We start from the raw sequence: 25,136 nt of genomic DNA, 5'->3' as shown, positions 1-25,136 counted from the left end.
TTGCATGCAGATTATAAAAGAGGGAATGAATCAATTAACACGTTGTCTATAAAATTGATAGTTAAGAATCGTTAGATAATAATTTAGTTAAACATGTCAAATCATCTAACGGTTCTCAAATAAAAATATATATTATTATTATTAGGATAAAGTATATTTTTTTGTCCTTAAAATTTGTTAAGATATAGAAAATACTCCTAAATTTTATTTTGTTTCAATTTTGTCCCAAAAATTTTTTATTTGCATTAAATATATCTCTGATGGCTAATTTTTCAAAAAATTTAGGATGAATTTAGTAACAATTTTACAACAATAACCTTCTATACAAGCAAATCAGACATAAATATCATATATTATTACTGAATTAGTCTTAAATTTTTTGAAATTTTTAAAAATTTAGCTGTCAATAACATATTTAATGTAAATAAAAAATTTTAAGGACAAAATTAAAATAAAATAAAAATTAAAAATATTTTTAAAATTTTTGACAAACTTCAGAAATAAAAAATATAATTTATTATTATTATTATTATTATTATTATTATTATTATTATTAATTTGGAAGGAATTGCAATATTATTTGCATGTGCAACGGTTACATTGTCAGTGTATAAGCCCAGCCCATATGAAAAAGTTAGCCTCTACCCTCTATTCCTCTAACGGCTAGCTTATTCCAACCGTTCAGATTTGTTGACCGTTTAAATTTCCAGACTCAAATTTAAATTCTCGTTTGGAAAAATATAGACGTTACAATTATATCCCAGTCGAGAATTTCTCAAATCCTCCTCCTCCTTCTTCTTTGTCACTATCATTCTGTTCCTACTCAATTCGTGGCCATGCCTTCTAACAACAAGTCCTTGCCATCAGTGGCATCAAATTCAAGCCCTAGAAGAAGTTCAGAAATCAGCAACCCTATCAGGAAGAGTTTTATCGGAAACCCATTCTCTAAACCCTCCCTAGTCGCAAACCCTACTAGTTCTAGATCCGTTTTCCCCAACACTCCCGCCAACAGTCCTTCAGGTTCCTTTCCTTTTTTTTCCTTTCCTCTTATATTTTTTTTCCCTCCTATTTGCTTATTACTGATTGTTTGAAATGTGCTTAGATTTATGTTCAAAAGATTTTAGCTTTCTCAAAAGTCAAAACAGTTTAGGGTTTCCGGTTCACTACTTAATTTTCAATTTGTGGTTTTGGACTTTTGGTATCCTGTAGATTTTCAGGTAAGGAACAGTGTTGCGGGCAGAGAAAGTGGGGGGTCTTTGCGGTACGTTGATGACAAAGAAAATGGGAAAGATCAGAAATTGAATCCCGGGAAGGTTCGATCACCAGCTACTTGCTTGAAGGGCTCAAAGAATTTCATGTCTCCGACCATCTCTGCTTCCTGCAAGATTATTGAATCTCCGAGGAAAAAAGTGCTGATTGAGAGGAATGGGCCAGTTCCAGATTCTGTTCCATCTGCAGAGGCCAAAAGCAACGTTCGCAAGGTAACTTTTGCAGAACCCTTGGAATGTGGTGGTTTGCAATTAGACCACCTTGATCTAGTAGAAGAGAGAAAACTTGATTCTATATTTGATGGGGTTCCAAATTTTGAGGAATCACATAGTAGCCGCTCTAGTTTGACATCTGAGGAAGATTTGAGCGATGAAAGTGAAACTGTCCATGATATCAGTGTTCCTTTGGTTCCAAATAATGACACTGATGTGTCATTTGAGGCTGAACATGATCTGAATGTTCCTTTGGTTCTAGAGGATGATAAAATTGAGACAGAACCTTCATTTGAAACTGTTTCCCTCGATCATGATTGTGTTAACCTTGACCCAACTTTCAAGCTTAGTCCTACCCCACCTCCAGCTTCATCCACAGCTACCATCTTAGCTCCTCTTGATGCCGATCCCTTGATGCCACCTTACGATCCTAAAACAAACTATCTCTCCCCTAGACCGCAGTTTCTTCATTACAAACCTAGACCAAGGACGGAACTTTGCAGTGAGAATATCATATCTGGTAGCTTCTCTGATACAGAAGTTACAGAGGATTCTCAGTCCGAAGGTTCACAGAAGGAAGCAGAGGAGGTCTCTTCGGATGAGGCAGTTATGGAGGAAGAAAGCCAAAGTTCTGATGAACCAAGTCCTGCTGAGGGAACCATTGAAGCCAACCCTAAGCGCCGCTTCTCTATGAAATCATTGGCTTTTGGTTTGATTATTCTCCTCTCATTTGCTGTTCTCTCCATCTCAGTCATCAATTCTCCGGTGGTTCATCATACAGTGTTTGAAGACATGTATGAGGCTTATGAAGCGTCTCAACTTTCAGAGTTTGCAAGGGCCAACTTTGATCAATTCACCCAGTTTGCAAAAGCAAAATTCGATTGCTTAGCTCAGAATCTCCATATCCGGTTTATTAAGTCCTTAACATCAATATCTGAGCTGATATCCAAAGTTAGAGAACTACAAATTCATAGTTTGGCCCAGTTGCAATATTACAACTTGACCGTTGTGCCGGATCATGTCGTGGTTAATCAGTACCATGTATTTCGTAAGGGCATAAATGAAGTTGTTGATGCCGAAATCCAATCAACAGTACTTCACATTCAAGAAAGTGAAGTCATCTCAGACATTGATGCTGATGATGAGGATGATGGTGAAGATATTTCAGAAGAGCATTATGAAATATATGAAGAACAAATTCAACAAGAATTGGGAGTAATTACTGAAGCTGAAAGTGCTTTAGATGCTCCACAACCAGAGCAGTCTTTGCAACTGACTGAAGCGGGAAATTCAGATGCAAAGCAAGAACAAGAAGGCAACGTTTATTTCAATGTTGAAGGTGTTTCAGAATTGGATGAAATACTTAAGGGCCAAGCAGAAATTATACCAGAGCAGGCTTTGCAACTGGCTGAAGCAGAAATTTCAGAAGCAATGCATGCACAAGAAGAGGATGCTCACTTCTTCAATGTTGAAGACTCTGATATCCATATTGATGTGAAGCAGACACTAGGAGATGGTGCCAGGTTCAATATTGAAAAACCAAGTAACGAAGGTCTAGAGCATTTGCCTAGTTTAGGCTCAGAAGTTGAAGAAATTCATGCTGAAGTCTATGATGAAGAAGCAGAGGGAAATTATGCAACAGTAGATGCTGCAATCACCAGGAATGAAAGGAGATCTGAAACAACTGACATAACTCCACGTATGATGCTATATTTGCTGCTCTGTGGAGGTGCACTTATAATTGCTCTTGTATCTTTCAACTTTTCAAGGAAAGGTAAAATCGGAAGCAAAAGGGTCACCAGCTCTGTGGAGCAACCTTTGATTGGTAAGGAGTTGCATGCCAACAACTCATTGCAAACTCTGAACAAAAAGCAAATTTCTCCAGAGAAGTCATCTCTCAGGAACGGACCCATAGAAATGGACGTGCTTGAACTTGAAGAGCCTTGCCCTTCAGAAATGAGCAGCTTTCAGCAGGGTTCAACCCAAGGTGATAAAGCAATGAACCAGTCGGATGAAGATCATAGCGTAGAGAAGAAGCGCAACAAGCACTATAGGAGAGAATCTTGGGCCTCTTCAGACTATTCCATGGGTTCGAAATCATCCTATGGAAGCTTAACAGTGTACGAGAAAATTCCAAGCAAGCAGGTATGTATTTTTTTTCCCTTTATTTTATTGTCACAAAACCTAACAAAACAAATATCTTTTATCCACTATAAATTTGTTTCTTATAATCTTATGTGTTTTTTCATTGCATTGTTTTTGCAGGGAGATGGGGATGTGGGAATAGTAACTCCTGTTAGGCGTTCAAGTAGGATCAGAAATCTTGCTACTTCTCCTTCATGAACCTTGTGATACTTTTTTTAAGTTCTCTTTTGTATTGTTAGTTTGTAAGCAGAAGTGTCCTATCTTCTGAATCTCATGTTCTTGACTCTGTAGCTTAACAAGTTTGTTGTTGAATGACTATTGTCAATGAGTTATATTATTAATCTTTGTGTTGCTTACTTTGTAACTTTTATCTATTTAAACTCTCCATTAGATTACAACTATTTTGGCCGCTGATCATATGGCACTATACGATTACCAACATCGTTTTCAAGCTATACTATATATGTATATCATGCATGTAGACAAAGGAGGGAAGTGAGTGGGTGATATCTTTTATGTGGAAACATATTACATGGGACACGTCAATGACCTAAATTTCTAATCGGATAGGTGGCATCTAAGTGAATTGTTTAGGAAGGTCCCCTATCTTGCCACTTACCACTAAAGTTTGTTCATATTTGGGAGTGCATTGAAGCGACAAAAGGCTATGTGGAAATGATAGATGTGTGACTAACAGGGACGGCTTGCTATGTATATAGTCTGAGAGCAAATTAAATGGAGGATCTTCAATTGCTTATTATTGGTTTCTGCTTTTGAGATGCCACTTTTCCTCCATTTATTTATTAGGTAGTGCTCGTCAATAAAATGAGAAAAAAAAGTTGGACCAGTCACAGTTGTGCTTCATTATCAAATATTTTATATTATATATTATATATATTGGAAATCATGGAACTAAGGAACGGTTTACCATGATTAGAAATGAGCTTACTTATCTAATGTTAGAGGATTCGTTAGTGGTGGTTAAGTCAGAAGTGGTTAATCCGTTAATTGGCCCACTTAGTAAGTTAATTGGCCCACTTAGTAAGTGATTTCAAATAAGTGACCTCAAAATGCATTAGAACTGTGAAGTTTGTGGCCCGTAAACTTTCTTCCCACTTGAGCTGTTATTTTAAAAATAAAAAATAAAATATAGAGTTAAACTAAAAAGATAAGTTTTTTCTGTTAACATCAGTTTATTTTTAAAAATTTTAAATTTTATTTTTAAATTTTCTAAAAAATAAGAATTAAAACATAATTTTATAATAAAAATTAATTAATATTAACTACTTAAAGATACTCAAATCAATCCAAAAAATTTTAAAAAACGTACATTTTAGTTCTTAAGAAAAATTAATATGCAAAAATATTTTCAAGATTTTACTCCAACACAAATCAGTCTTTAATCATTTTTTGCCAGACTAGTTACCCAAATCATTACTCAAGAATTATAAAATCGGTCATTTTAGTTCCCAAGAAAAATTAATACACAGATCAATCATCAATATTTTTTTCCGTCAAATATAACAATCTCCCGTCTATTTTTTAGCATGACTCACTAAATTCTTCAAGTGTTTATTAGAAAAAAATATTAGTAGATATTATAATCAAATTAACTTTTAAGGTTAAGTTAAACTTATTTGATTTCTAATATGGTATTTTTTCAAAAAACTTATTATTGAATCATCCTCACTATAAACACAATTTCAAATCTAAAAAGAGATGTACAAAATCTCATATTCTCTTATACTAAAAGCATATTATTGTGGTTTATTTAGTTTTCATGTTTTATTATTTGTATGTTTCATTTTGTTATGTTAAGAAGTGGTCTGAACATAAATTATATACATGTGTATGCACTATATAAAATTGTAAGTAGATATGTTCATACAATTATCGTCACCAAATACACATTTAGTGATATTCATTAGTATCAATTATACCACATAAAAAAAGTAAAATAAAATAATAATTATTATTATTAATTACATAATAATACTGTACCATAATTTTTTGTATGTTTTTTTGACAAAAATAATAATACATTTATTCATTAGATTCTTATATATGTATTCATAATATAAAAAAAAGGGCAAAAAACCAGAATAAACCAAGGGAAGTTGAAAATTACTTAAATAAGCCAAACTGAAATTCGTTTCTGTAATGAGCCAAACCCTATATTTATATAATTCGAACCAGTGTGGTTCGAACTCAAGTCATTAGTAATTCGAACCAGAGTGGTTCGAATTATGAAGAGGGAAATTCATTCAAGTAAATCGAACCAGGGTGGTTCGAATTACTTGGGAGGAAAACGTATCACATAATTCGAACCACACTGGTTCGAATTATATAGGGAGAAGCTGCATCAAGTAATTCGAACCAGGCTGGTTCGAATTACACAAATTGAATTCGAACCAGTCCGGTTCGAATTAACGGTAGACAGTGCAGTATATATATGGTTCTAAACGTGAGTTGCTCTCATAGAGGGTGTAATATGGCTAGTGAGGAGAGTTTTGGGGTTTTGGTTCACCATAGAGGATCCATTAAGAGAAAAACTCGCTCCGGTGTGAAGTTCACAGATAAGGATCCTCTCTGTATCGTCGTGAAACCAACGACGAGCTATGATGATCTTGTTAGATCTGTGCTGATGAAACTCGGTCTGGAAGGTGCGAAGCGAGTGAAGAAGTTTTTCTATCGCATTCCAATCACTGTCTTGCAGGATACGGTGAAGTATGATTGCTTCACGATTGGTAGTGATGAGGACCTGCAAGTCATGTTTCTATGTCGGAGGCAGTTTCCCGAGGTTAGGACACCAGAGTTGTTGGCAAAGTTGGTTGATGTGGTATCCAGCTCAGGGGGTTCGAACCGGAATGCCACCACTGAAGCAGCGGCAGCCGGTTCGAGTTCAAGGCCTGCCGTTGCTTCTTCGTCCGTCCCTGTGTACGAGCCAGCGGTCGAACCAGTCGCCTCCCCGTCTTTTGCTGTTGATCTGAATGATGGAGTAGGCGACGTGGTAGGATCAGTTGATATTCTGCCGAACGCTTTACAGGGAGTTCCACCGGTTGGCGTCGGTGACGGAGTGTTGGGTGATGTAGAGGAGGATGACGTCGAGCCGGATATGATTGAGGATGACAGCGGCGACGAGGTTGGAGCGACTGAGCCTGCTTTGGTAGTCGGTGGTTCTAGTTCTGGCACACAGCAGTATCCACCACATTTTTCCTCTTTGGACCTAGATGCCATGAGGCAAGAGGGTGTTTCAGGGCACTCTGTTGGATTCGGAGCTAGAGATGCTGAAGGGACTGCTGGTTTGACAGAGTTCCAGGTTGGTCAGCAATTTCAGGATAAAGACGAGGCCCTGTTAAGTGTGAAGACTTACAGCATCCGGCGAGGGGTACAGTACAAGGTTGTGGAGTCTGATCATCGCCGTTATGTGGGCAAGTGTTCTGAGTTTGGGAATGGGTGCACATGGTTGATTCGACTGAGTCTGCGGAAGCGCAAGGGCATTTGGGAGGTCAAGCGGTACAATGGACCTCACACTTGTCTTGCGACCTCCATCTCGAGTGACCACAGGAGCTTGGATTATCATGTGATTTCCGCGTTCGTTATGCCAATGGTTAGGGCCGATGCATCCGTCAGCATCAAGGTGCTCCTAAATGCCACGGCAGCACACTTCGGGTTTAGGCCGACTTACAGGAGGGTCTGGATGGCAAAGCAGAAGGCAATTGCCCTCGTATATGGTGACTGGGATGAGTCATACAACGAGCTCCCCAGGTGGGTTTTGGGAGTCCAATTGACGATGCCCGGTACTGTTGCAATCCTACGGACGAGCCCCGTTCGAGTTAGTGGACAAGTAGACGAGTCTCAAGCTTTTTTTCACAGACTTTTCTGGACGTTTCCACCGCTCATCCAGGCATTTCGCCATTGCAAGCCTTTAGTTAGCATTGATGGGACCCATCTGTATGGGAAGTACGGGGGTACTTTGCTCATCGCGATTGCACAGGACGGGAACTCGAACATTCTACCCGTTGCATTCGCACTAGTAGAAGGTGAGAATGCAGAGTCTTGGTCATTCTTTCTCTCCCACCTTAGACAGCACGTGACACCGCAGCCCGGTCTTCTGGTTATATCGGACAGGCATAACGGCATAAAGGCTGCGCTTGAGGCTCCGGACGGGGGTTGGTTACCTCCATCTACAAAGATTAGGGAAGTACCTCGAGGCCAGTGGCCAGCTGAACGTCTCAAATCCTGCAGGCCTAAACCGAGGAAATTGCCCGAAAATCCATGACTGAAGTAGCTGAAGTGGGCCCGCTAGCTTGATAACATTTCTGTTCGCCACACGGCACATGCACCGGTACAACCATGCCAGTGCTGCAGAACCCCAGCTGTAGGTCCCCATCTCCTCCAGCCTAGCTACAAACGGAAGCCATCTGATGTGAACGCGGTTGCCCGACTTGTCCGCAAAAAGCTGCGTGCCCAACAACATCATGATGTACGCACGGGCATAACGACGCACAGTATCCTCATCAGCTCCCTCCGGGCACTCACCAAATGTCTCCTGAAACCAGCTGCAGTTGACCGCGTACTTCTGAACCTGGCTAGGAGGAGGTACCACTCCAAACAACTCCTCGAACCAAACCCAGGCTGGACGGCCACCCTCGATGTATATATGGAACTCTGATAGGCAGCCGCTGACGTAACGCCCGTCCACTGGCAAACCCAGCTGGTATGCCACGTCCTGCAGTGTGATAGTGCACTCTCCGAACGGCATATGAAACGTGTGAGTCTCCGGACGCCATCGCTCAACAAACGCACTCACAAGGGCCTCGTCCAACCGGAACCATCTATCGTTCAACCTTGCAAGATGGTAAAGACCAGCCATCTGCAGGTACGGAACGTATCTGTCATCCAGGACCATGTCCTGCTGCCGCCGCATGCTCCTGATGCATCGCTGAGGCTGCGGAAGAAATGAACCGCATTCTTAGAACCAGCTTAATTACCGGTGACAAACATAATCAACACGATAATTGATAAACCAAAAAATCTTACTATGTATAGCCGCTTAAAAATACCAAGAACGAGAACCATTTGCATAAGAAACTTAAATTAGAATCCCCCATAGGCTACTGACATGAAAGATCTAACATTATAAAACCACAACTAAACCGCTTACATAAACCACTACTAGAAACCACTAACGTAAACCGTTAACGTAAACCGCTTACATAAACCACATACATAAACCAGTAACATAATCCACTAACATAAACCACTAACATAAACCACTAAGATAAACCACTAACATAAACCACTAACAAAAACCACTAACGTAAACCGTTAACGTAAACCGCTTACATAAACCACATACATAAACCACATACATAAACCACATACATAAACCACTAACATAAACCACTAACATAAACCACTAACATAAACCACTAACATAAACCACCAACATAAACCGCTAACAAAAACCACAAACGTAAACCGTTAACGTAAACCGCTTACATAAACCATATACCTAAACCACTAAGATAAACCACTGACATAAACCACTAAGATAAACCACTAAGATAAACCACCAACATAAATCACTTACAAAAACCACTAACATAAACCATTTACAGAAATCACTAACATAAACCACTAAAATAAACCACCAACTAAACCAATATCTTACTCGCATGTCAAACCACAAACTCACATGTACCGGTAAAACAAAGTTATTTCCGTACTAACCTCTTCGTTGATGACCCCAGCTATATGGGCTACTCCGTCCAAGCGATATAACCGCGCCGGATCGTCTCCCATGAGCAGAATATTGCGTTCAGCTCTTTCGCGGAGAGAATCTGGGTCGTTTTCTCTGAGATTTGGTGGGGCAGGGGAAGGTGAGAATGGTTCGAATGAGGCTGATTCGAACTCCTTATATAGCCCATTCCCTAGTAATTCGAACCAGGGTGGTTCGAATTACTAACAACCTTGCTTAAGCGTAATTCGAATCAGGGTGGTTCGAATTACATGAAGAACACATTTCCCCCTAATTCGAACTGGAGTGGTTCGAATTACTTGCATAGGTAGTTCGAACCAGTCTGGTTCGATTTACATTCAATTTTTTCTTCGAAATTCGAACTGGTCTGGTTCGAATTATTTGAGGATGAAGTTCGAACTACCCTGGTTCGAATTACATAAAAATATGATCTGGCTCATTGCTGTATCGATTTTCATTTTGGCTCATATAGGTAAATTTGGATTGATGTTGGCTTATTATAGTGTTTTGCCCTAAAAAAAATTTGCATAAAAAATATAAAAGGTATATATATATATATATATATATATATATATATATCACTCAATAATAATAATAATAATAATAATAATAATAATAATAATAATAATAATAATAATAATAATAATAATGTTGTTTCATAAAGCTATTAGAGATTATTCTACAAGACATTTATATTAAAATCATTTGATATTTTTGTATTTAATATAATTTAACTTGGTGTGATAGTTAAGAATGAAGTATAATTAAAGGTATTCTTCTAATTTTTATTTGAATCTCAACTTCTTCATCAAATTATCAATTAACTCAACAAATTAACTGAATTTCTACTTCATAATTAGACTAACTTAACATACACATCTATGTGGCACATACATATTATTTTTCTTTGATTTATAATTTGTTCAAAAATCATGTTAACAAAAAAAGTGTGTCACAATTGCATTTTTCGTTAGTGAGTTACGCCAAAAAATAGACAGAAAATTGTTATGTCTGACAAAAAAAATGTGGAGAATTGATTTGTGTAATAATTTTTTTGGAGAGTAAAATGTTTGCTTTTAAAATTTTTTAGAACTAATTTGAATAATTACTCTATCTAAAAATAAACTGAAGACTAATTTGTCTACCAAAATAAAATCTTAAAAATATTTCTGTGTATTAATATTTTTAGAGACTAAAATATTTATTTTTAAAATTTTTAAAAATTAATTTAAATAATTACTCAAAAAATTATTTTATGATTCTAGTATTTAGGAATTATGTTCCTAGCCCTAAGCATTTTATGTCTCGTTTCTTCGAATTTTACTCCTTCTAGTTTTGAAATTGTAAATAAATTCATGTTAGTACATTGTTGTTAAAAAAAATTAAACAAATTAATTATTATTAATATATTGATAAAAATAGTCATTAATTTTTAAAAAATTTTAAATTTCAAAAATATTTTTATTTTTTTATCTAATATTAATATTTTTAAGGCTTCAGTCTTAAATATGATGATATCAATACATTCTTTGATTAACTACAATATTTAAATACATTAATATAAATCGATTAAAAATTAAAAAAATAAATATTAGTTAAACAAAATTGATAATTTGATACATTCAACATTTGATATATTTAGACATAATTTTAATTTGTACTCAAATACTTCTTTAAAATATTTGACCCCAGTCAATATCAAAGGAGAACATTGTTGCCTTACTTTTTAAAATATTGAAATATTAAAATATTGGTAATTTAACATTTTTAAAAAATATTATTATTATTTTACTAAGATGAAATTGAGATTGGTAGAAAAAAAAAAGTTAGAAATATATATATCCGAGTTGATAAAATAAAAGTACTAAACCTATTTAAAGTTTAGATTTAGGTTCCTGAAATAAATTAAAGTCTTCAATGAAAAAATTTATGAACAAAATTAAATTTTTGAAGTTTTAAAGATATTTATAATAATATTTTGTTAAAAAATTAATTTTTTGTTAATAATAATTTTGATGTCCTAAAAACAATTTCTCAGTAGCAATAGAATGTGGTTTTTTGTGCGAGATAGCTGGCAATGCTTGCAAAACTGCTTGTAACAAATCCTAGGTAATAAATGTAAATTGATAAACGTGCATAATCGCCAACTGGATTATAAAATAGTACTACTCCTACCACCATAGCAGAATATACTAGAATGGAATTGCATTAATGAATATTTATGAGTGGATAAGAACATCACTTTGCCTAGCACAAGAAAACGGTAAAGGAAAATAAATAATGGCTAGTCACTAGAAAATGTTCACATTTCCAAGTTGAATATTATTTTTTCAATAAATTTAAGAAGTGAAAAATATAATTAGTTTAAAAAATTGAATATAAAAGGTGATTTTGTTACAACAAAGATTTGTGTTCTAAAATAAAATAAAAAACTTTATTTAAGAGATTAACTTATTGTGTATAAATAACTCTCTATTTTTATTTCAAAAAAAATATCTGAGAAAAAATTAAAGAATTTAAATATTTTAAAATAAAAAATTATTAAAATGATAAAATAAAAATGAATAATCATTAAATTTATAATTTTTATAAAATATTTATTTTATTATTTTAATTTAAAAAATTAATTTTTTATTTTATTAATTTATTCGATTTAAAAGATTATAATCCAAAATTAAGTATTAGAATAATCTTAAAATTGAATGACATTTTTTTACTTAAATAATGACAAAGGAGTAGATTGCATATTTTTGGTGTGAGGGGAGATAGTACTGATTTAGATTTAGCAAAGGAAAAATTTAGGAGCAGTAATTTTTGTATTTTTTTACTAACACTTAATCATCAAAATAAAAATGAGTAATTTTTTATTATTAGATATAATTTTACACCATTAAAAATATTATTGATGGCCAATTGATGGTTACAAAACACCAAAATTACTGTCCCTATCATTCCTCTTTAACAAAATAACAAGTAATAATTGGATATTTAGAGAATATGAAAAAAAAAAAATTTTAAATTGAGTAGTACCATACTACATGAAAATAAAGTGAGAAAATTAAAATACATAGTAAATTAGAATTTAACAAAAAAAATTGAGTTGAGTGCTTGATGTACTCAAATTAATTTTGTAAAATATTTAGCATGTAAATATTTGTAAATAAATAATCAACAATATTAGATCAAATTGACTTTAACATCCTATTAAAACTAAAATTAAGTGAGTTTATCAATTTTAAAATCTAATTCAAAAAATAAAAAATATTTTTATATTTATAAATTAGAGTAAAGTATTGTTTTTGTTCCAACGTTTGGGGTAAATTCTATTTGTGTCCTAATGTTTAAATCGTCCTATTTGTATCCCTAAAGTTTGTAAAAGTAATTCAATGTTATCTTGCCATCAATTACACATCATGAACGTTTTAGTTTGAGTTTTAAAAATCTCTTTTTGAAGTTAGAATACAAATATCTGGGATAGAATTGATGATCTACTCAGAAAAATAACTCACCAAAATGTTGAAACTAATTCCTACAACATTTACATAATTTACCTGGACATAATTGAATCTAAACATAAATAGTGGGTATAATATTAAAATCGAACACATCCAAATGAGACCTAATTGAAAATGAATACATCCAAGTGAGAATAATTGAAAAATATAATTTGATTTATTAGTATAATTGATAGTAGGATAACATTGAATCATTTTTATGAACGTTAAGGATACAAATAGAACGATTTAAACGTTAAGGGCACAAATAAGACTTATCCTAAACGTTGGGGACAAAAACGTTACTTTACTCTATAAATTATTTAAAAATAATAACAAAAAATATAACTATCTAAACATAATATAAATAGAAAAGTGTTAGGAGATCAGCAAATTTTATAATTTATAGTCATTATTAATATTTTTAATAATGTGAAATTACATCTAATAATATAAAATTATTCACTTTCTTTTTATTAGTTAAATAGACCAAATTTTAATAAAACTACTAGCTCATAAACTTAATAAACTATGAATTTATAACAATACTCTCCTAATTACCATAATACGTACCACATTCACTCAATTGTGAGTTGTATAGTTAATTAATGTGATCCCGCATCCTGCAAGCCAGGAAGCAAAGGAAGCACTGAATAATGAATATTACTACCATACCAAGTGACTGAGTAGTGGTGGAAGTCTCATTTTCATTCGCTAGCAATAACCCGCTACATATATCGATGTAGGTTTTTCACTGTGTGTGTTATATTAACACCCAACCAAACAGCATTTCTACTTGCATTCTCTCCTCAGCCACCAACATAATAGGCAGTGTAGTAGTAGTATTTGCCTAGGCTCACAGTTACTCTAATACAATACTATTACTACCTCAGTCTCTCAGCCTCACCTACCTCAATGAGTTCTCTTGTGCTTCAACTTCTGCTCTTTGTTGCATTGGATTAGGAGGGGAAGAGGATAAGGTTGGAGGTACATTCGAGCCAATCAAGATGCAGCTTTTCAGAGATTATGTCTATTGAGAAAAGAAAACAATTTAAGTTTTATGTGGCCTGCAACAGCAACTGCTGAGTGATAAATTCGGCAGCATACAGCCAGCCACACAGCTATAGTAGTGTTCTCTTTCCCTCTTCTTTAATGGGGCTATGATGGGACTTGCTCTCTTCTCTTCTTTCATTGCTGCATGCCGCTATCCCCACCTCCTTATTGTCCTTCATCTCTGTCCCTTTTGGACTCTTGCAATTAAAACCACACCCCCTTTTTCTCTTATGCTCAGCTCAGGTAAACTAAACAAGATACTACTATTATAGAGAGGTAGAGAGATCAATCAATAACTGTAACTCACTACAAGACCCATCATTTTCTTTTTGCTTTCTTTACTGTGCATGTGGTTCTTTTATGGGCCAAACTATAAATACAACCTTTTCTCATTCATATGCATGTGTATATATGCATACGCATACACATCTTTCTGCTGCTTTAATCTGTTGTCTTTTTCTGCCCTCTATCTTGTCTTTTATTTCATTTTTTCAGGTACTATTCTGTGAGAGACTGGTCTCTTGAAACCTGTGATCTTTCTTTGGAGGCATCTACTATCTACTATTATAAGGTCAGTGGAAGGGATTTTCAAGGCTTCTTCCCTTTGTCCTGGTTGGTTTTTTTAAGGGTTCATCATCAGTGTGTTCCCCATTTGAGATAAATCTCTTCAAAGGTCTTTCCTTTTGGAGGCCAAAGGCAAGTTAGATTCCTCTTATTATTCTCTTACACCTTTCTGATCTGTTTTTTAATTCCCGAGGAAGAAAAAGAGAGAGAAAGAAAAGAGAGCATCTTATCTCACTAGCAGCTATGATAATATATATTGATGTCTTTAGGTGAAAAAGAAACAAGGTTTCTACTTTTCTAGTGTCATCAATGTCTATAAATGCTGAAAATAGATGAATGTATGTGTCATCATATCACAGTTGTTAATCCATTTCCCTTGTTCTGTTCTGTTTTTCTCATAACCACCTAGCCATTTGCATTTACAGGAGGCAGAACAAACACAACAATGGCTGATTGGGGTGAAGAGTTTGATGAGCAAGATGTGTGGGGAACTGCTATGATCACCAAGGACAAGAAGGATTATTCAACCACAAAAACAATGGTTTCTAAGTCTAAGAAGTACTCATCATCATCATCATCTGGATATTCTTCCTGTTCTGCATGGCACAATGCTACCTCTACAAGAAAGATACCAAGGGCTAATAATGGAGTCTTATTACCCTCTTCTGATGAAGATCATGATGGGCAAGCAAGTCTTAGAGGGTCCTCAGCACCAATGGACATCCCTGACTGGTCAAAGATTTATGGCAAGAAAAAGGATGATGGGTTTGATGATGATATTGATGATGATGATGAGAATGAGGATGATGATGAAGATGGTATGATCATTCCACCACATGAATTGATTGCTAGGAAGCTTGCAAGGAGCCAGATCTCTTCATTCTCTGTGTGTGAAGGCATTGGAAGAACACTCAAAGGGAGAGATCTTAGCAAAGTGAGGAATGCCATTTTGACCAAAACCGGTTTCATTGAGTAATGTTAGTGTTGTCATGTTCTATGGTCATGTCATTATCAGCTTCATAATCATATGTTATATGTTATGGTTTTGGAGTCACCACTATCTATAGTTATAGCACATTAGTAGTAGTATTCATCATCATTGTTAGACTCAGATTCGGATCAAATCCCATGCAATCTTTTATATTTGATTACCCGCACTAATATTATAGCATTAATTTATTGTGAGGTGCTGCTACAACCCCAAGAGCTTCAAACTTGAAATAGTGTCCCATCATAAACCTTTTAATTTTCTTTTGTTTATTTCTTGTTCTACATTTTCTGGGAGTAGGGAGTTTCTTGTTCTCTGTTTTGTATTTATGATTTATGATTTAGCTTTCTATTGTAGTTGGTTTTTTTAATCATTTGACTAAATATTTATGCTTATTTAATTTGTATGTCCTCTAATCATTGTTTTTGGCCTTGCAGTTGTATGTCCTTCTGCTAAGAAAATTTAAACCTTTTAGAACCAAATTAGAATACATATTCTATTAGACTAAAAACTTATACCTGAAACAAAATCTTTCTCTTCTGTGTATGGTAACATACAGCCTCAACACTCAACAGTTTTATTTTTTCACTTTTACATCAAGATAAATGGACAAAAAACCTATGGTTAAACCAAGTTTTTGTGCACAGAAGGTGTTAATATTATACACAGTAATAAGATAACGGTAACAAAAAGTGTATTATAATTACTTAATTAGAGAGAGAAAAGGTATCAAGGCCCAAAAAATGGTTAAAAAAATTTAAATAATTTTATTTGGGAGGTGAAATTTTAAAAAATGGGAATGTTAGTGATTTTCAGAAATATCAAGACCAAGAGAATTCGTTCGGGATTGATGATACATTTTTTTTTATAAAAAAGCAAAAACAAATTCACTCGTGACAAATTCTTTTTTTTTTATATATATTTTTTTATTTTCAAAAAATGAATTCGTCAAGAGCAAATTGTTTTTCTTGAGCATCATATATCAGTAAATAATATTATACTATTTTTTTTGAAAATTATTATAAAAAAAAAAGAGTTTTTTTGAAGTTATTATTTCCTACGAAATTCTATAATTTTTATTTTTCTAATTTAAATATCATCTGCTGCTTTGTCTGCCATTCATTCACGATAACACCAACTAGTGTGTGCATATAAATTTAGATAATGAAGATTAGATTAAGTAACATGGTGAATCTTGATTTATCATATCATAAATCATATTGCTATTCCTGCTAAGTGCTAACCAAAAGTAACTTTTTTCTAAGAAACGTGATCCCTTTTTTTGGGCTCATTGTCTTCAATAAGATCAACCATAGCTTACTTTTACCTTTTCAGACAGAAATTATGATAGTGCAAAGCCTATAAATTAAATAGATACTATTAGCAGATAAGATAACTCATAATTATATAGTTAGACTTCAAATATAGCATACATGGTTTACATAAAAAGACTCCAGTGGGATCCCACTTCACATCCCAACTGGATTCAACAAATTTATGTTTTCTTGATAAATATTTGCAGTGATAATTACTTTACCGACACTTTCCCTAGGCAAATTATAAGCAAAATAAATAACTTCTATTCTCGTATGATAATTCTAATTACTGCATGCAAAAGAAAAAAAAAAGAATTTTTTTTTTAATGTGAACTACACCGAGTTGAGCTGAAAAAAGAAAAAATGTTGAAAGAAACATACAGCAGATTTTTCAGGTGAAAACAAAAACTGAAGGTAGAGAGAGAACAAGATCTGATAAAACCGTGTTAAGCACTTAACTGTTATCTTTATATGTTACAAGTTAATTCTTCAAATTTTATTGATGATGAAGAGCAGTTTCGGTTCTTTATCATTGAAAGAATAAGAAGGGTTTCTAACTTAGTCTTCTTCACTTACCCCAAAGGCACTCTGTGCCACACGACCTGTAAAGTTTCCATCTTTCTTTTTTCCTCTCTCTTTTTTTTTTTTTTTTTTTACATTTTGCGGTTTGTTTAATCTTTGTTTCTTCTTGTGCATTTTCTTTCCTTGCCTGATTTATTTATTTATTTGATAGTGAGGTAAGCAAAGAAGAGAAAAATGAGTATGAAGAGCAAGGGTGGAGCTGTGGAAGTGAATGCAAGGGGTGTGCTTCATAGAAAATGGGCTCTTTTTCTTTGTGTGGGAAGCTTCTGTGCTGGAATGTTCTTCTCCAATAGGTACTTGAGCTTCTGGGTATCTACATTTGAGCATCAAGTTTTAATTTTTAGGGACTGTGAGTTTCTATATCTTATGGTGCAAATGGGATTGTATGGTAATTGTTGGTTAAGCTTCTAATATGAGAATTCGCCATGTTTGCCATAAAAATAATCACTTTATTTTTTGTTTCCTGGTTGCAAGGATATTTTTAGGGAAATTGCATTATTGATTTAGAGAAGCTTGCTCTGAATCAGTGTCGGCTGTGTTTTCTGTTTCTAATGTATGAATATAATCTATGGTATCTGAACTGCATTGTCAATGTCATGGATCGTACACCTAGTGCATTCAATATGTTGAGCTTTGATTGGTTTACCAAAAGAAATAATATGGATTTTTGTTCATCTCCTTTGATTTTGGTCCTGCATTCTTGTTTTACATTGTTCAATTTAATCTATTTGTATTAGTACATTACACCTCAAGTAAACTAATCACTACATGTACAATGCTAACCACTAATTTCGTAACAGGATGTGGTTGACGCCTGAATTTAAAGAAATATCAAGAACTTCTAGTGAGTTTGATCAGCTAAAATTAAACTCTGAGGATTGTAATGTAAATCTAGTAAGTCTGTCAGTCTTACCTCTTCCCTAGTCTCTAATTCTGTCATTACCTACTTGTGCTGCTTACATCTCGTATAATTCAATGTTAAAATGTTATTAATGGATCTTAGTTTTCTAGATTTGTATATAGTAGTAGGGGGTGAACTTGATTTGGTTTGTTATAATATTCCATCATGTTAAAGTCCTTTGGGCTTGAAGCTATTCATTGCAGAGTGCTTAATTTTGATACAAGATTGTGCCACAAGGGTTGACCTGTCGCTTTGTCGACAGTCTAATGTCATGTAATGGCTCTACTTTGTTTTAAATATTAAGTCTGCGATGGAAGTCAAGATTTGTTCAAGGCGAATTTTTTTTTCTGCCTTATGTAACTCTAGATTTCTGTACTTAAGTCTCAGGCTTTATGAATTCTTGCTGCATCTTTTGTTATTTAGCGGGAAAAATCTGTGATGGTGACACTTTTCTTTCGTAACATTTGTCTTTGTTCAAAGGTTGTAAAGTCTAACTCCAATTACAGTCAAGTCGAAGTTTCAAATACACATGTCATCAGGTAAGCTAAGCCCGTTCTTGTTTTGCTGTGAATTTACTTACATACCTATCAAAAGTAATCTGATGCTAAACATACTACTTACGAATTGCAGGAAACAGAGTAAGACAATATCGGCTCTGGAGTGAATATTTAGTTACCTTTGGTAGAGTTCTGAGTTTTTTATGAATGGTTCTCATGTACCAGGAAACACACAAACAGTTGAATCAACTTCAAGGAAAAAATGTTTCGTGGTTATAGGGATCAATACAGCTTTTAGTAGCAGAAAGCGAAGAGATTCTGTTCGTGCAACTTGGATGCCACAAGGTGATCAAGTGACATTTTAGCCCATTTTCTAGTTTTTCCTTTCTTATTCATTGTATCTGATTCATGGTTTGAAATGGAACGTCATCAGTTGAGGAAAGAAAGAAGTTGGAGGATGAAAAGGGCATAGTCATACGTTTTGTTATAGGTCACAGGTCAGATTCAGTGTGTCCTAATATTCAGTGTCTATGGCTTTAACCTATTTATGATTATTCCATTGCTGTTATGTTCTTATGTGTTTGCTCCTTAGAACTTTGTTTTGTTGCCTTAGCATCAACTTATTTCAAACTGAACTGTTTCTTTCTCATTCTGATGCATTGGTGTCTATTTAATATCTAGCGTGATTGCTTTGTATTTTATGGATTGGTAGTATGCATATAATATGAGAACATTGTGTTAAATGAAGAAATCGATAAGTAATTATTGTCAAATCGATGACAAATCTTGAAACCTTTGGGCTAATGTATATGATGAATTCCTATGTGGTTAGTTGAAAATATTCCTTCTGCTGTTAAATAATCAACCACACTTAGCCATTTTATCTATAGTTCTACATCAGGTGGCATTCTTGATAGAGCTATAGAAGCTGAGGAGAAGCTTCATGGCGACTTTTTGAGGCTGGTGATCTATTTCTCCTATCTTTTTTCATTTAAATGTATAAGGCTATAATTTGTGCCGACTTATTTTTACTAACAAAAAAATGCATCCATATTTATGCAGAACCATGTTGAGGGCTACCTTGAACTATCAGCAAAGACAAAGACCTATTTTTCAACTGCTGTTGCTCTGTGGGATGCAGATTTTTATGTCAAAGTTGATGATGATGTCCATGTGAATTTAGGTAAATACTAAATAGTCCTATAGAACTTTGAATTTGCAATTTTACTTTAGGAACATTTTCCTTAATTTTATCAAATTAAGACTAGATATGGAAATTCCTATTCTGCATTTTATTTTTTAGAAGCTTTTAGAAAGTGGAAAAAAATAAAAATCAAAGGGCATTCTATGGGAATATCTGAGAATTCTTATAACCATGAATCATTTTCCTAATTTTCCTTATCTTGTTCCTGTCTTCACAGCAACACTTGGATTGACTCTGAGTATGCACCGTATGAAACCTCGAGTGTATATTGGGTGCATGAAATCCGGCCCTGTGCTTGCTCAGAAGTAAGAAAGGCTTCGCTTTTACTTTTCAGATAAACTAAATTCAAATCCTTTCCTAGTGTAACTGTTTTACCACAGGGGAGTGAAATATCATGAACCTGAATACTGGAAGTTTGGTGAGGTAGGAAACAAGTACTTTCGTCATGCTACCGGACAACTATATGCCATTTCACAAGATTTGGCTACTTATATATCAACTAATCAGTAAGTTTTGCTTTCATCGCTGAGAACTGTTAAAAGTGGAATCAAGATCCTCATTGTGTATAAACAAGGACAAGCTTGCAATTTGGGATAACTAATTAGCATAGGAAATGATTTGGCTTATAATGGCAGGGACGTGCTGCATAAATATGCAAATGAAGATGTTTCTTTGGGATCTTGGTTCATTGGTTTAGACGTGGAGCATATCGATGACAGGAGAATGTGCTGCGGCACACCCCCGGGTATGCTATTTTAATTGTTATTATAATCACATTTTATTTTTAATAAAAATTTTGACAGATAGCACCATATATCATCATTGATCCTCTGCTCTTCGGAAAGCACCAGAAGAACTAATGAAAACTTTGAATCTGAATGTTGTTAGACAGTTTGAAATAATGTAATAATAGCAGTAGTGGTGGTTGATGCAGATTGTGAGTGGAAAGCACAGGCAGGCAACATGTGTATAGCTACTTTCGATTGGAGATGCAGTGGGATTTGCAGGTCTGTGGAGAGAATAAAGGTGGTTCACCAGCGCTGCGGCGAGGATGAAAATGCACTGTGGACTGCAACATTTTGATATGAAACCTTAAGGAGAAGAAGATATGAATGAAGCATGCAGATACTTATACATAATATGTATGCGAGTAGTAGAAGGTTCAATAGTCAACACTTGCAGCTTAGTATTTTGGAGAAGAGAATAGAAGAGAATGAAAGAGTATAGTTGTATGACCAACCAACCCAACCCACATTCTTTTAGTAATGGCCTGAGGACTTTATATATATATTTCTTGTTCTCTGCCATCTCTAACTCTAAATAATAATTGCTTCTCACCAATAAATCACTATAGTCTACATATATGTGTTATTGTTATTATTATTATTATTTTGGTCGATTATTGTATTTTTTTTTTTGGTTTCCCACGGTATCCCCAAACCCGGCAGGTCAAGGACTAATCCGTCGCGGTACTGAGCTCCATTTAAGGGTTTGCCGCTGGCTAATGGGTTGCTGCATGTACAATGCGGGATTTGAACCTCCGACACTTGCTTAAGCGGACTAGTGAGCTAACCACTAGACCAATCCAACTTAATTATATTGTTATAGTCTACAAGAGAAGGACTTGCTATCAGATCCTTAATTCTTCTAGTATGAACTAAAGTACTAAACACTAAAGAAAAAAAGAGACTCCAAAAAGAAATAATCACTGGTTAAACAGAGATGATCACTGGTTAACAACTCAGGTTAGAGAATTGATTATAGGAGCACCCAATTTATAACACATGTTATACTTAGAGATCTCTTTTAAGGACCTTTCCGGAGGAAATATTTCCAAAGAGATTATAACATTGTCCTTAACCTGTTTTAAAGTAACAAAAAAGCAGTTAAGAGGAAGCTGGGGATATCATCAGCTGCTATAATTCAATCTGAACTATGCTATGTCTACGTAAAAAAGCAATTATCAAATGAGTTAATCGAATAAATTCATATTAAAATATAAAATATATATTAAAATTATATAAAATAATATATGTATTTATACACATAATGACTAATTTTAGATGTACATAATATTTTTTAGAGGAGTGCTAGGAGGCCAGCAACTTTTGTATTTTATAACTATCAATTGGCCATCAATAGTGTTTTTAATGGTGTGAGATTACATCCAATGGTGGGAGATCACTCACTTTTCTTTTGATGATTAAGTGCTAGCCACAAAACACAAAAGTTGCTGCCCCTAGACTTTTCCTATTTTTTATTCAACTTTGTTCAAAAAGAGAAGAGCTTTATGTAGAAGAAAAGTGAAGTAAAGAAAGTTCTACTAAATTGCCACTTGATCTGCCCTCCACAGAAGTTCCTACCAGCAGTACCATCCACAAAGAAGCAAGAAAAAAGAAAAAGAAAAATAGAAGCAATATTTGTGCACCGAAATTGATGATTTTGCTTATCTGCTAAGAATAGTTTTCCGCCTAAACCAAATTGCTAAAGATAAAATCTGCACAGGAAATGAATCAATTAGTGGTAGTCTACTCACTACTGTCGTTCATTGACGTACGTAAGTTCACATCTTATGTGGATTTTCACTCCTGCTCATGAACTCAAATTAAATTAAAGCATATGATTCAATAACATGTATACCGTAAGCAAAAAACAACAGCTAAAACCACCTTCCATCATGAGCTCGATCGCCAATTTGCCATGGATACAAGAAACTGAGATTGGCAGAGATCAGTTACATACTTACATGTGATATTGGCACGGCTCAATCAAATAACACGGAGCTTTTGTATTACAAAGTGCCGCCTTCTGATTGAACCTTACCAATATCCCAAGTTATTAATAATTACTGCATGCAACTCCAATCCAATCCAATTCGATCCGCCAATGATCCTGCTCTTTTGCAGATGAAAACTTTATTATTAATTTGTGACAAGAAAAAACTTACCCTTAGATACGTCCAATACAATGCAAGGGAAGATCCAGGAAGAAGGAGGAGGAGGAGAAGGTTTAAAGTTTTACGTGAGTAGTTGCATTATGAGTGAGGAGAAGGAAAAGAAAGAGTGGTGAAGAAGCTAAGGCTTGATGGGTGTGTCCATTCTTATGAGAGAGATTCTAAGGGAGGCATTTAATGTGGCAACGACCAAGCAGCGAATAGGAAGGGAGCACATTAAATTGTGAGATTGGAGAAAGGCATATCTTGAATAATCAAAAGAAAATAAAGGCAGTTACGTTAGACAAGACATTGAGTTTAGGTTCCAGGTTTTCATATTTATGAGCCTCCCTCCCGGCCCTCCCAGTCACAGGGGGTTATATCAATTTTCAAAATAGCTTTTGCCTTTTTGCAAAATTAGTCAGTGGTTGGTTGGTGCCAAAAAATTTGTGAGTCTCAGTAATTGCTGTGTGTTGATTGAGTATGCCTGCATGTCACGGATTTTCTGTTGAACCATTTAGAATCAAATTAGGTTGAGTTCCATCAATTTTCAATAGAATATAAAACACCTCACAACTTTCTTCCACATTTAAAGGAAGTTAGATACATCACTAAGTGGAGTTAGTTACCATAAATCCATTAAAGGAGAAGGAAGGAAGAGAAGAAGAGAGAGAAGAGGAAAGGGGGGGGGGGCTGCACTGCATGTTAATTTTTCATGATGTTTATTGATTGGTGCTTTTTTCTACATCCAAAAAAATAAAAAATAAGAGAATATACAAGAATCATATGGAAGAGGTGATCTGTCACTGTTACTAACATTCCTAAGAATATCAAATTTTCTGCCTCTTTTTGTTCTTTGGATTTTTATTACATAAATCAGGTAATCATGATTACGGTACGTTTTAGTTGTTACCCCCCTCTCCACAAAATAAAATAACTGAAGGCCGTCCCGTTTCCGTAATCAATCAATGAAAGCTCTGTTGGTTGGAGGTACATATAATTTATTCATCAGTAATGTTAGTGCCGACATATTTTATGATTTGTAGCCATCAATTAACTATTATATTTTCTGAGACTTTCTGTTTATTCATTGAGGTGCCTACATTTTGGTTCTACATATCTTACGATGTTACTAATCTTTTGTATTATTATTTTTTTTTGTAAAAATAGAAGATTAAAATGAAAAATATACTCTTAAAATATCATTTTTCAAACAAAAGATTATATATGGACACTCTTAATCATAAAAAAAATGATCTAGTATTTTTAAAAGTTTGGTATGAAAGACAAATTTATCCATGAAATTGTCAATTTTTGTGAGTAATTCTAGTTTTCAATGTTTTGGGATTTGGATCTTTTAAATTTTGAATTTTATTTAAGAGAAAAAGTATAATTTTTTATCATATATTTTATAAGTAAGACTAAAAAAATATAAAAAAAATCATTTAAAAATGAGAAATTACACTTTATCCTCTAAAATAAAAATTCAAAATTTAGAGAATTTAAATTCATGATTTGGGTGGTAGCAGAATAGATTCCCAGTGTGAGCGTTAATTAGTTGAGATTTGAGAATCTGATAGATGAAGTGGGACCTCCTTGTGATTAGTTGGTTGTAGTTGTATTTTTCCCCGCAAGCAGTGCCCATAAATAAGGCCACGATTTCTATGTTTACGACTTTTACTTCGTCAACACGTTCCCATACAGTCACAATTTTGTACAATTAATAATGAAATAAATTAACCTTTGGTTAGCCAAATTAATTGAGTTTAATTTGAAGAATTTGCTATAAACACGATCAATCAAGTAATGCTTAACCAAAGAAGCAGTATCACTATGCTCTGTCCTGTTTCATCTTATAAGTTGGTCCAATCCGAAATATAACAGTCCACATTGATGTTCACAAAATGGAATTTTGTAATCCAAGGTGGAAGGATGGAATTCGAAATTAGACAAGAGGGTTGGCCGAATGTCAAATCCAAATAAATACAGAGAGACAAGGGTACAGCAATCGTCGAGTACGTATTTATGTTTTAATAATATTGGTCCATAGAGCATGGAGGAACAACATATGTTAGATTAGATTTGATATGTTAGATGAGGTTTTTCTAAATTACTCGCACTTAATATTTCAAGCATCAACTTTATATTTTCTTCTATTTGGTTTCTTTAAAGAAAATTAATAATGAAAAATAATAAAGAAACCAAGTGAAATTTT

General features: G+C 34.2%; 5 protein-coding genes and 1 long non-coding RNA gene across 8 annotated transcripts; 4 read left to right on the top strand and 2 right to left on the bottom strand.

The window, feature by feature from the left end:
- Positions 1–728: 728 nt before the first annotated feature.
- LOC112722900 (uncharacterized) lies at positions 729–3,967 on the top strand. Its single transcript, XM_025774092.3, has 3 exons — positions 729–1,020; positions 1,210–3,626; positions 3,747–3,967. Exons 1-3 carry the CDS (start codon positions 837–839, stop codon positions 3,822–3,824), a joined length of 2,679 nt encoding a protein of 892 aa, XP_025629877.1. The 5' UTR covers positions 729–836; the 3' UTR covers positions 3,825–3,967.
- A 3,359-nt stretch (positions 3,968–7,326) lies between these two features.
- LOC112721960 (uncharacterized) lies at positions 7,327–7,771 on the top strand. The gene is made up of 2 exons (XM_025772962.1): positions 7,327–7,669; positions 7,758–7,771. The coding sequence occupies exons 1-2, from the start codon at positions 7,327–7,329 to the stop codon at positions 7,769–7,771; spliced, it is 357 nt and encodes a 118-aa protein (XP_025628747.1).
- A 32-nt stretch (positions 7,772–7,803) lies between these two features.
- On the bottom strand, positions 7,804–8,556 carry LOC112721959 (protein MAIN-LIKE 1-like). Its single transcript, XM_025772961.1, has one exon. It carries the CDS (start codon positions 8,554–8,556, stop codon positions 7,804–7,806), a length of 753 nt encoding a protein of 250 aa, XP_025628746.1.
- Positions 8,557–13,574: 5,018 nt separating this feature from the next.
- LOC112722899 (protein S40-4) lies at positions 13,575–15,859 on the top strand. Of its 3 annotated transcripts, none has more exons than XM_025774088.3 (3): positions 13,575–14,180; positions 14,433–14,633; positions 14,927–15,859. In XM_025774088.3, the coding sequence occupies exon 3, from the start codon at positions 14,947–14,949 to the stop codon at positions 15,475–15,477; it is 531 nt and encodes a 176-aa protein (XP_025629873.1). In that variant the 5' UTR covers positions 13,575–14,180; positions 14,433–14,633; positions 14,927–14,946; the 3' UTR covers positions 15,478–15,859. The 3 variants fall into 3 exon arrangements, with proteins under 3 accessions (XP_025629873.1, XP_025629874.1, XP_072063624.1); XM_025774089.3 differs by having other exon boundaries at positions 14,039–14,180; positions 14,433–14,508; XM_072207523.1 differs by lacking the exon at positions 13,575–14,180 and having other exon boundaries at positions 14,415–14,508.
- A 1,160-nt stretch (positions 15,860–17,019) lies between these two features.
- Positions 17,020–21,347, top strand: LOC112722898 (probable beta-1,3-galactosyltransferase 2). The gene is made up of 13 exons (XM_025774086.3): positions 17,020–17,409; positions 17,539–17,680; positions 18,188–18,281; positions 18,769–18,827; positions 18,919–18,926; positions 19,011–19,130; positions 19,219–19,282; positions 19,676–19,748; positions 19,848–19,968; positions 20,207–20,294; positions 20,370–20,495; positions 20,625–20,734; positions 20,924–21,347. The coding sequence occupies exons 2-13, from the start codon at positions 17,562–17,564 to the stop codon at positions 21,070–21,072; spliced, it is 1,131 nt and encodes a 376-aa protein (XP_025629871.1). The 5' UTR covers positions 17,020–17,409; positions 17,539–17,561; the 3' UTR covers positions 21,073–21,347.
- Positions 21,348–21,977: 630 nt separating this feature from the next.
- Positions 21,978–23,273, bottom strand: LOC112724090 (uncharacterized). Its single transcript, XR_003163301.2, has 2 exons — positions 22,937–23,273; positions 21,978–22,486 (listed from the first exon to the last, which is right to left on the bottom strand). It is a non-coding gene; the product is annotated as an uncharacterized lncRNA (long non-coding RNA).
- Between the last annotated feature and the right edge of the window lie 1,863 nt (positions 23,274–25,136).

This window comes from Arachis hypogaea, chromosome 11 (assembly GCF_003086295.3).
Source record: "Arachis hypogaea cultivar Tifrunner chromosome 11, arahy.Tifrunner.gnm2.J5K5, whole genome shotgun sequence".
NCBI lineage: Eukaryota > Viridiplantae > Streptophyta > Magnoliopsida > Fabales > Fabaceae > Arachis > Arachis hypogaea.
The sequence above is the reverse complement of the archived record's forward strand: the minus strand, read 5'-3'. Positions and strand labels throughout refer to the sequence as shown.